Source organism: Notolepis coatsorum (genome assembly GCF_963971535.1).
Source record: "Notolepis coatsorum genome assembly, chromosome: 7".
NCBI classification, from domain to species: domain Eukaryota; kingdom Metazoa; phylum Chordata; class Actinopteri; order Aulopiformes; family Paralepididae; genus Notolepis; species Notolepis coatsorum.
This window is the reverse complement of record NC_140171.1, coordinates 55,673,334-55,686,164: the sequence shown is the minus strand read 5'-3', so window position 1 is coordinate 55,686,164 and position 12,831 is coordinate 55,673,334. Positions and strand designations below refer to the sequence as shown.

The 12,831-nt window shown below is 43.6% G+C and overlaps 1 protein-coding gene across 1 annotated transcript in view; it reads left to right on the top strand.

Annotated features, from left to right (window-relative positions):
• Window positions 1-4,760, top strand: part of LOC311231665 (sodium channel and clathrin linker 1-like) — a gene marked incomplete at both ends in the record, with an annotated part of 128,244 nt that extends 123,484 nt beyond the window's left edge. The window contains one exon of the mRNA XM_084318293.1: window positions 4,701-4,760. Coding sequence (XP_084174419.1) covers window positions 4,701-4,760 — 60 coding nt within the window. The remainder of the gene's footprint in view (window positions 1-4,700) is intronic.
• Between the last annotated feature and the right edge of the window lie 8,071 nt (window positions 4,761-12,831).

Genomic DNA, 12,831 nt, shown 5'->3' with positions numbered 1-12,831 from the left:
GGCTGAATTCATTCGGAAATACCTATTCCAAATGCTATTTAGGGTTTGACAATAATTACACTAATGTCGCTATTTTACAATGAACTATAGTGAATTACGGGTCATACAGAACACAGCATTGTTGAAACTAATGCATGAAACTAATGAAAGCATAATGCCGTCCGTCTGCAGTCTTCATATTCTACCGCTGGGCGCCAGGTACGCATATATATACGCACAAAGTCAAGCACACGTTCAAATTGATAAATCCCACACTTTGCTTAGAAATGATCGTACGCACGGGTTACACACATATCTGTGCGTACGCACCATTGATAAATGAGGGCCCTGGCCTATATTTGATTTCATAATTATATTATATTCGATTGTGCTTAACTTCATTTTATTTTACTCCACCTCTTTATTTTGATTATAACTTAACCCAGCACCCAAAGGAGAGGAGTTATTTTTCTTACTTTTCATTGAATATTTGGTGGTATAGGCCGAATGATGTAGGCCTATTTGTATTTTCAAGACAACTTTATTTGGTTGCAGAGACAGCAAAGCATATCAGGTGTAATCATTTGTGACTATGTTTTTCCTGACATGGCTGCCCTCATCTGCTCGCACATGAGGCAGGTGGACAGGTGGACATCTCCGTGCTCCTCAGGATGCAGATCCACATCCATGGGCAGACCGGCTCTCATGACAATGTTGTGCAGGATGCAGCACACCACAATGATCTGGCACACTTTGCTGGGACTATACTATTGCCCCACCGCTACGATCCAGGCATCTAAAGCAGCTTTTTAAGATGCCAAATGTGCGCTCGATCACACTGCGCGTTCTGATGTGAGCCTGTTTGTATGCTGCCTCCCCAACGTTGGCAGGATTACACACAGGAGTCGTAAGCCATGGCTGGAGTTGGTAGCCGCCGTCACCTATGATACAAAAGCACATACTTTCCCCCCATACATTTGCAATGAATATTACAGCACAAACGTTTTCTAAAAGCTACTTTCTTACCCAGTAACCAGGGATTGTCATCCATGTCTTGCATCATTCCGTATAGACTGCCGTCGTGCACACACCCAGGAAACTTGGAAACCACATTCGTTATTATATTACTGCCGTTGCACACTACCTGGGTGTTGATTGAATGTTTGTTTCCTATTTCTAAAAACATGTTCGTTTTCACTTGGTCGTAAAATTGGAATGTGAGTGCAGTCAATAGCGCCCACAACATTGGGGAATCCGACAACGTTAAAAAAAACTCCTGCTTTGTCTCCTCAATTTTGCGTCTGTCTTGGGGCAATTTTATGTATCTTGCCACTCTGCGAAGAATGGCTGGTACAACACCCCACATAGCCCTGCTGATGGATGGTTGTGATATTCCAGAGGCACCTGCGATAGGCGTCTGGAAGGAGCCAGACGCAAGAACCTGGAGGGTTTACTGCAGTTTGACAATGCCAGGTATTGCATGGGATCTCTGGGTGGCTGGCTCAATGTCATCCTCACTTAAATAAAAAAGTGATTATTCTCCTAAATATTCTTTCACAGGCACGCCTGGCATTACGATGCCTGCGTCTGGCAACAATTACTGCTGCCATGATCACCTGTGATGCTGGCAGTGACACTGGCAATGATGCACCTTTATAGATGCGCTTAATTACCACCAGATCTCTGAAGACGTTAGGAGTGTCGCTTTAACTGTGCAATTTGCGCCGGACGTTGTGAATTGGGAGTGTTTTTGGACGAGGCTCATTTGCATAGAAAGGGGAACATGTTCCGCCCATATCACCTAATTTAAATACGTGCAAATAGCATCGGACGCAATGCTGATGGAACGCAGTTACCACCTCATTTGACTCGTTGTGCCTCCTCTGTGAATAGTAGGGTTGGGTACCTTTCACATTTGAACTGGTACCGGTACCGATACCTGTGAATCGATACCGGTACCCAACGGTACCTTTTTTCGGTACTTTAGTCTCAAAAAGGTAATCTACCTCAGTTGTAAAAAAAAATAAAAGTAAAAATTTAAACTTCAAATAATTTATCATTATTATTTATTTAGAACAATGTGTTAACACATTCAGCGCCAGAGGTTTGCAGGGCTGAAACTATAATAAATATCATAGCTATGGATATAAAACTATTGCCCATTTGACATTGAGTAACTATAGTTCAATTTGTGAAAAAGAAATAATTATTTCATCCATACATTCCCGTTTTATACCGTGGTGAATATGAGTATAGTTTTAGAGTAATTCTGTGTAATCCCAGGAAACGCCGCTAAGCAGCGTTTAGTGCATTTCACTAGAAACCATGCCATTCCTCGCCTGGATCAACAATCAATCTGAAATCAACGCTATATTATCGGTATTACCGTAATTCCTCTAATAGTAACCCCGGCTTGTATTTGTTTCAACTGTAGCGGGTACCAGGCTTGTATTAGGAGGAGGCCTGTATAAGAGGGAGGCCTATATTTCAAATTTTCAAACGGATCATAATGAATAAATCAACATTTTGTGTCAGTTTGAACCCAGTAAAATGTACTGGGTTCATTTATTGAAACCAAGTACCGTACTTTTCGGACTATAAGCCGCAGCTTTTTTCCCCATTTTTCGACCCTGCGGCTTATATAACGGTGCGGCTTATATGTGGACAAAACCCGAAAATCGAAATATTGCTTTTTTTACTGCATTGAAATGTTATTTATCTGTTCCCTTATTTGCTAAACTTAATACAACTTGTAAATGAGTTAATGTTATTTGTTCGACAGTATTGTGTCCCAATGGGAGTCATTCTCTGTAGAGGTGGGAACTTAAAGCTCAATATAAGAACGGCCATGCACCACCACTCACAGAATCGAGAAAGAGCAATCAATCTGTCAATCCTTTCCGTGTCCGGGCCGGGTGAGGTTTCCCGTGTTGAGTCAAATTAAGCCGCAGGCTCCACTCCTTACATATGGTAATTAAACATTAAAACACATGCGGCTTATAGTCCAGTGCGGCTTATATATGTACACATCATTCAATTTAGCTGCTGCGGCTTATAGTCAGGTGCGGCTTATAGTGCGAAAAGTACGGTACTGTATGAAATAGTAAACAGTGCTATGCTTCGATCGTCACCAATGGCATACGTTGTGGAGTAACGTTACAGTAACACTTTATGATCACAATGAAGGCATGCTCGGGTCAACACAAGATTGATACCATATAGCCCTTACCTTGACTAGGATGTACTGCAAAAAGAATATTCCAATTATCTGATCGCCATTGATGTCGATCGTGTTGCCAACATAATCCACCAAATAACATGAATCGGCCGTGCTTGATTCTCCCCAATCCATGTGTTATAAACGTTACTCCTGCCCGACTAGGAAAACCCAGACCAGACTTTTTAGATCGACGTACAGGCCAAGCCAGAGAGATTCCAAGGATGTGCAATACCGGCCGCAAGGCGTTAGGTGGCGGTATTGGACGTTTGCGATCTCAGACCCATTCCCAATGATAACATCAGACTCCCTCGATGAATTGTGAATGGAAATAGCGAATAAAAGAAATAACAACCAAAACCCGACTTTTCTCGGGTTTGGCGCTCAAGCGATGGCGAGTTAACCCGACTTATCTTGGGTCTGGCGTCCAATGTGTTAATAATATTAGCTAGATGCAGACAACGCTCGCTGCAATATTATATATATATATATATATATATATATATATATATATATATATATATATATATATATATATATATATATATATATATATATATTATATATAATATTGCAGCGAGCGTTGTCTGCATCTAGCTTTGTAAAGTGTAACAAAACTTGTGACCGTTTTCGGCTTGCCATTGCCCCGACTGCTTTGTTGTTTAATCAAGTAAAATCCTAGGTAAGCGTGTATTGTGCGCGCGTGAACGTTGAAGCGGCACACTTCATAGCTTTCGTTTCGCGGTAAACGAAACGTTGACGTCATCGGACTTCTACAGTACGAAATGTGGCACCGGCGGATCTCACGTGAAACGGTACTCTGTAGTACCGACGTGATTGGGTCGGTACTCTTAATTCGGTTCGGTACCCATCCCTAGTGAATAGCAAACTGTGTTTCAGAGCTATTTGTGCCGGCATAGCGTCAGAAAAACCTGCGCATTGCGCAATCCCTTTGTGAATTCGCCCCTCAGTTAGTTAGTTAGTTAGTTAGTTAATGGCTAATATGCACTATTTACCCATTTCATACCACTTTATGTCAACATCTGAACAATGCCTTTAAATGTTGCAACCAAATATACTGCACATTTTATAGTGAAGAAATCTATGGTTTCTTGGATGATTTTTGTCTAAGTGTATATAAGATGGTATTCTTTTCTCTGAAGTTACCATAAAAAGTGGTTTAAAAGTAACACTAATGCAATTCTGTTAACGGACAGGGCAAACCATACATGTAATAGCAAAATACAGCACATGACTGCCCTGTTGATACTAGTTATTGGTCACTACCCACTCGACAGGCTGATTTTAAATGTACTATTGGTGTGCGCCTTGATATAGGCTCTCTATCCAAATTCTCAAGGGTTTCAAGACTTTAATCTGTGTAATATTATATATACTAATATATTATGCTTGATACCCCCCCCCCCCGATTGTGTTCTATATCTGAGTGAATGGTGATTTTAACTGACTTCTGTTATTTACTGTATCTGTTCTTATATTTCAGCTGAGTATAATGACGTCACAGCGAAGGAAAACGTCAACCCCGGTGGATCTAGAGACTTGACGACAGTGACCGACATGACACTGTGCCAACAATAGAAAGAAATGTAATAAAATAATAAAATGCAGCTCACTGTTGAGCTCGGCCATCTCCTCTGCTTCCTTATTTTGTGAGTAACAATGAAATTATCTGATATACTGTATTTAACACAAAATATGTGGTCCTCATAATGCAGCAATAATAAAACATTTTCAAATATTTATTTGTTTGAATGCATCGTTGGAATTTTGTGAAACTGATAATTTAGGAGGGGCTGAAAAATAATTCAGGTTAAGCATTTCCGACATACAATATATGTTATTACAATTAGGGATGTCCCAATGGATTTTTTTTGCTCCCGATCCGATCATGTGATTTTGAGTATCTGCCGATACTGATCTTTCCCGATCCGATCTTTCACATTAGTAACCAATTTGACGTATTTGTCCGAAACTGGCGAAGCGAGACAAGCCCCTCTGTTGCCTCAATAGCCCCTTGAGCGCGGTGGCTCACATTACAGCCCCTGAGAATGTGCTTCATACGAGAAATATTCAAAGTTTCAATCTGTTTGCACATTAGTATACATTCACAGTGTTCGACTTACATAATGATTTGCTCCATTTTGGTCTGAAACGCAGACAATAATCCTCACAAAGCGAATGTTGACGTTATCCAGACGAATGTTAACTTCATTCAAGCGAGGCATTGCAATCAATACAGCTGTTTGGCAAAGCACCAGCCGCCTCCCCCATTCCTTTGCTCACTCTAGTCACATAACGTGACGTATTAGATTGGTCGTGTTGAACGCAGCTCTGTTCACGCGGAACTTCTGACATTTTGTCTAGCTGCTCCGAGTCATCAGGTGGACATAACCTACTGGTGTTGCGGGAGCGACGCATTGTGAGCTTGTAGGTCTGCTATTTTTGGCATACGTCACGTGTAAATCAAAGGAAATGCGTTTGTTTTGGAAAATTCTTCTGCTCTGTGCGACAATAAATAAATGAATGATATGTAATTTAAAACCAAAACTAAGGCCTCAGTATGAGTTTAAGACGTGAACATGGTCATGTTTGTTGAATAAAATAAAAAAAATTACTCCCGTTCATCGGATCGGGACATCCCTAATTACAATATATATTATTTAACCTTTGTTTATTACACCAGGTAGTCACTTGAGATCAAAGATCTCTTTTTCGAGCAAGACCTGGCCAAAATGGCAGCAAAAACAAAAAACAAACATACAAAAATACACAAAACACAGACAAAGACATAAAAGGCAAAGTGGGGCAAGGGGATACATTTGAGCTGCAGCAAATCAGATTGCAGATATATACATACAACACGCAATATAGCAGTGAGATGGGCACCATGACAGACAGGGGTTGGGGATGTTACTGGGTTGAGGAACTGTTGCAGGAATCAGTGAGAATGTTCATAAGAGAGTGCTTGAATGCTGACTTAGGCATAGGTGACCAGTGATTTCTGTAGGTTGTTCCAGTCACTGGCAGCAGCAGCCCTGAATGAAGTTTGACCAAGTACAGTGTATGTTTTTGGAATCTTTAGGAGAATGTGTTCAGCAGAACCAGTGTTGTAAGTAGCAGATGTAATTTGCAACAGGTGACATAGGTAAGGGGGGCCAACCCAGGAGGGTTTTGTAAATGAGCATGAACCGGTGCATATTGCGACGGGTGTGCAGGGATGACCAGTTGGCGGAGAAGTAAAGGGTGCAGTGGTGAGTGTCCGTTTGACCAAGAAGGCCATCTAGACCAGTGGTTCTCAACCTTTTTCATGTCAAGGACCACCACACTGAGGATGTGGACCCCCATATGAGAAGATATGTGTTCAATATGATTTAATGTTAGTCCAGAATTATTGTAAATAACCCCATGAAAGCTTTATTATTTGTATGGGTAATTACCCATGCTTCATATTTGTTACTGGTTTCAGTGTATGCCTAAAGTGATGTGTTGGGAGGTCTATAGAGATTGATTGAAAACTTTATTAACATATTGCAGAATGGGTACAATACAGTACGGCTCAATACAAACAATTGCTAAGAGGATGCATACCAGAAAAAGTATTTTGTCTTGTTTACATCAGCGTCCCCCATTTTCAATTCATCAAGACATTTATGACATACAGATATACAGTACTGTTTCATCAAGACATTTATGACATACAAGACGTATACACAATATACAGTACTGTTTAAGAGAAGGATCTTAAAAGAAAAATATTTCATCATTTATTTATTCATACATGGAATTACCACAGTCCAACAGTACATATTCATATAATGTATATGACATACAGATATACAGTACTGTTTCATCAAGACATTTATGACATACAAGACGTATACACAATATACAGTACTGTTTAAGAGAAAGATCTTAAAAGAAAAATATATACATTCGAAGGGGAAAAAACGTACATTGGAGGGGGTTGGGTGGGTTTGATTGATTGATTGTAAACTTTAACAGATTGCAGAATGGGTACAATACAGTATGGCTCCATACAAACAATTGTTAACACTTCCAGTGCCACTGGTTAACATAGTAAAACGTGGTTAAATGCCAGCACCGACTTCAATGATAGCGTTGTGAACGCATAATCTCTGTCTTAAATTATGGCTGTGTCTAATCTGCCCGTCGTTTATCAATGACTTGTTTGCAGTCAACATTGTCGAAACGGATTGTTTTTTAATCGCTTCATTTCCGTTTTATAGCATTTTGAAAAGCCCTCGTTTTCAAGGAAAATATAAAGATTCCGTGATAAAAGGCATTTACTGGAATATTCTGGAATACACAAAAACGTTGTAATTTTTCGGCCTATTTATTAATCGTTTTCAAATAAACGCTAGATTATCGATAGTATATGTGTACTTATGCACGCTATAGAAGCGGGCTGAAATATCAATGATCTCATTTCCTGATCGCTCGCACAGCCACACACACACGCATAGGGCAAACGCTGATATATAGGTGAAAATAGCTCTGATTATCCCAAGACTGGTAAAATAGATTCCTTACCTCAGATCAGATGTTATCCAAAAAGATTATTCCAATTCCTGATCGCCATTCCAAATATCGATCGCGTTTATTGATTCAGCATTGGGTACTGTAAATACATAATCCACGCATTTTCCGGGCCGACGATCACAATGGATTCTTCAGTTGGCTCGACGGAAAAGTAAAATGAGGAAACTGGCCCCGCCCCCTTCAGCAGTCTAAAGTAATGGGGTGCAGTTACACAGCGAGAGACGATAGGGGGCGGTATCTTCCCAATTGAGCTCAGAGAGTCTGCAACAATAAAAAAAAAATACGACAAACGTTTGCGCTTTTGACATCTAAATCAACGTTCAGTTCAACTTAGCTTTGTCATGGTCAGGGCTCGGGCCGTCCTCTGCCCCCATCCCCCAGGTGATATATGGGCAGCTTCCTGCTGCAGCATTCCCACGCTGCCAGACGAGCATCAATCAGCGCGGCTGTGAGGGATTCCCTCATCAGCAGCCCCTATATCACCTGACGGATCCTGTCGTCCCTCATCGCAGTGTTAAACTAGCTATAGGTACGACGACGAACCTAAAGCCTTGCAACCCTGTCCTCATTGATATACCTTGTCCTAATCTGTTTCTCTCTGTGCCCAGGATCACCGCTCCAGTACACCTCCAACCTGGACGTCCCGTGCTGCACTAGGAGTGCACCAGCTCTCGCCTATTACAACACGTACATGTTACCCCGCGCTGCACTAGGAGTGCACCAGCTCTCGTCTATCGTACATCCCTGTACCTGTTGTCCCGTGCTGCACAAGGAGTGCTCCTGCTCTCGCCTATTACAACACGTACCTGTACATTCCTGTATTTGCCTGTAAACTGTCTGCTTGGGGAAATACTATTAAAACACCCTAAACCGCTCCATTCGCTCTCCTCCTGTGTTTGCTATTGGGCTCCACAAAAACCCCTCCTCACAGAACACTGCGACCAGATGTCGGACCCAGCACCACAGGACGTCGGGGAATGGAGCAACAATATCCAGGCCGCCGTCAATGGACACGCCATTCTGGTAAACCAACACTTACAGTTAGCGGGGACGGGGGCATGTTTGTACTGCGGGCAACTCGGCCACTCCATCGCTTCATGCTCGGTTCGCCCAAACGACGGGGCTCGACAGTGACGCTGGGCACATGTACGAGCATTAATTATGCTCCCAGCTCCGGCCCAAACATGCAATTCAGTGCCACGCTTTATCACAATGGTCAATCGCTCCCTCTGTCCATGCTGGTCGACTCAGGCGCAGACGAAAACCTCATTGGCGCTGGGGTAGTGTCCCGCTTCCACATTGCCACTGACGCCTTGCCAATTCCCCGCGATGCTCAAGGTCAAAACGGGAGGTTGCTCTTGCAAATAACCCGCCACACCACGCCTCTCCGCCTCCAACTCTCAGGGAATCATAGCGAGGACATCCGTTTCCACGTCACTAATTCCCCCCATAATCCCATCGTTCTAGGCATGCCTTGGCTAAAGCTACACAACCCTGTAATAAACTGGCCAACGGGCTCAGTCACGAGCTGGAGTGCTCACTGCCACACCTCTTGTCTACGGTCAGCTCGGTCGCCACTGGGAGTCGCTGGCTCTCCCGTTCCCAACAAACCTATTGACCTTTCGAGTGTTTCTCCTATTTATCACGATTTAGAGGCGGTTTTTAGTAAACAACAGGCTCTCTCCCTGCCACCTCATCGCCAGTACGACTGTGCTATTGATCTGCTCCCGGGAGCTCCGCTCCCAGCTAGTCGCCTGTTTAACCTCTCATGCCCAGAGAGGGAGTCCATGGAGAAATACGTCCACGAGTCCCTGGCCTCAGGCATTATTACCCCCTCCTCCTCTCCTGTCGGCGCGGGGTTATTTTTTGTTTCCAAGAAGGATGGCTCCCTTCGCCCCTGTATTGACTACCGGGGTCTCAACAACATCACGGTCAAGAACAAGTACCCCCTGCCATTGATTAACTCTGCTTTCGAACCCCTGCAAGGTGCCACCATTTTCTCGAAGCTGGACCTCAGAAATGCCTATCACCTTGTCCGCGTCCGGGAGGGAGACGAGTGGAAGACGGCCTTTAAGACCCCGCTCGGTCACTTCGAGTACAAGGTAATGCCTTTTGGGTTGACCAACGCCCCTGCTGTCTTCCAGGCCCTTGTCAATGACATTCTCTGTGATGTCCTTAACCGCTCTGTCTTTGTTTATCTAGACGACATTCTGATTTGTTCCCGGTCTATGGAGGAGCACGTCTAGCATGTCCGCCGGGTCCTCCAACGCCTACTGGAGAACAAGCTGTTCGTCAAGGCGGAGAAGTGTGAGTTCCACGTCTCCTCCATCGGGTTCCTCGGCTACATCATCGAGGGCGGCAAGATCCGGGCGGACACAGAGAAGATCAAGGCGGTGTCCGACTGGCCCCGTCCCACCAACGTCAAGCAGCTCCAACGCTTCCTGGGGTTTGCTAACTTCTACCGCGTTTCATCAGGGACTACAGCCGGGTCGCTGCACCCCTCACCCAACTCACCTCGCCTTCCGTGCCCTTCGTCTGGTCTGACAGAGTGGACTCCGCCTTCGCCGAGCTGCGCCGGCGCTTCACCTCCGCGCCCATCCTCATCCAGCCGGACGCGTCCCGCCAGTTCGTGGTGGAGGTAGACGCCTCGAGTACCGGAGTAGGGGCGGTCCTCTCCCAACGCTCCGCTCTCGACCAGAGACTGCATCCCTGTGCCTTCTTCTCTCGCCGCCTGACCCCAGCGGAGGTCAACTACGATATTGGGAACCTGGAGCTCCTGGCAGTCAAACTGGCCCTGGAGGAATGGAGGCACTGGCTGGAGGGCTCAGAGATCCCCTTCCTGGTCTGGACTGACCATAAGAACCTCGCCTACGTCCAGACGGCCAAGCGCGTGAACTCCCGCCAGGCACGCTGGGCACTGTTCTTCGCCAGGTTCAATTTCACCCTGACCTACAGGCCTGCTTAATCCACATCTTTGCGCCTCGCCTCTCTTTCTAACAGTAACTCTGAAACTATGATAAATCGCTCTCTTTCTTTGAACCACCTTATTATCCCATCTCTGGTCTGACAGCTCTTCATATCTCACAGCATGACATAATCTTATGATATAGCACTTTCTTCCCCAGGACCACCCAACGATAACTCGACCAATGGTACTCTCCCATTTCTTGATGTAACACATAAACCGCACCGTGATACCCATATTAGGTACTGTGTGCTAATTTACGCCCTACCATCAATTATCAAACCACAGTACGGGGAGTGACCGACCAATATGTATAAATATGTGTGTAAACGAGTATTCTGGACTTCATTTTGCAACTGGCTTTTCCTGCGTGAAGAGTCCATGCTGTGAAGTCTAGATCTGTTCTGTGGCTTTTCGTGTGTGAATTCAGACTTGAGTAAACCTTTTTAGCAGAATTGCTTGTTCATCCTGACTCAGTCTCAATTTGATTTGATCAGACCGCCGTTTCTCAAGAAAGAACCCTGCTCATCTTTTTCAATTGGTTTGGCAGAATTGTTCATCCATCTTACTCAGTCTCCAGCTGACCAATCTTCTTTCCTTCAACTACGAATCCAGTTTGAACCCAACAAACATTCTAGAACATTTGTGATGTCACAGTATGATGTCAGACTCATAATCAAACATTCTAGAACATTTGTGATGTCACATAATGATGTCATAATAGAACATTCTAGAATATGTATGATTTCACAGTATGATGGTATAATCAAACATCCTACAACATTTGTGATGTCACAGTATGATGTCATAATCAAACATTCTAGAACATTTGTGTATCTATTCAACAATTATCTCAGAAGATCTCATTGTGCATCTTGAAACAGTACTGAACACTGAACAGATAGACTAAACAACATAGATTGAAGCCTGCATTTCTCAACCAAGGTGCCTTGCCTACCGTTTTGTGGTAAGAGACAATACAGAGACAATACAGACCCTCTCCCGTTGGCCGGCGGTGCACAGGCATCACCCACACTTTCAATATGCCCCCGCGCGGAATTGTCTAGTTGCACATTGCAATCCACTCTTTGAGAGTGGTTTTGAAGGAGGGTAGGGATTCACATTATTTTACAGCTGTGTGAGTGTGTCTATGCCAATTAATGTTTATGAATATCCAGGACTTTTATTATAAGAATTGATAGTAGCCTACTACGGTATGTGTATGTAGCGGGGTGGATAACCTCTCACCTGAGGGTGAGATTATACGAACACCGGATAGCAGGGACACGGAGGAGCCCCCAACTGTGGTGGCCGCGCTGTTAGATGTAAGGGGTAGGAATGCAGTAGGCAGGGCCTTAGAATTTACTAACCTAGGAACAGGTACGTTAGTCATGCAGGATGTTATAATAACAAATACTCATTAGTACCCTGTAACCTCCCTGAACAACTGCGTCCGGTCTAACAAGCGGCGTAGCCCCTCACACCCGGTGAAAGTAGGGATCAATAGTCTCCCCAACCTGTTACCTTATTGCTCCGCTGTTGAGAAATTAGGTTAGCATGGAACCCCTTCATACACATTGACAACTGGCAATAAGGGCGACAAGTAATTCTCCGTAAATAAATATAGACACAGCAAACCAGGTATACAGTTCTCAGCAGAGCTTTACTGTAATTAAATCTCAACGCTCAACAGTCACATAAACATATGGTCCCCAGTGCAAAGAAAGCACTACGTTACTCAAAATGCATATTATAATAATAATAATAATAATAATAATAATAATAATAATAATAATAATAATAATAATAATAATAATAATAATAATAATAATAGATCAAATTTATATAGCGCCTTTTTAGAACCCAAGGTCGCTTCACAATCAGGACAAAAAATAGGGCTAGGGGGGGGATGAGGGAAGGTAAGGGATAATGGACCTAATCTAATCTAAACTAACTGATGGGGAAAAGCCTTGGTGAAGAGGTGTGTTTTTAGTGCAGATTTGAATATACAGTGAACGTTCCCTTTAAAGGCACCCCGTCAGTAGTGACACGCGTAGCAATGTCCTTGATATACCTTCGCCCTGTGGCG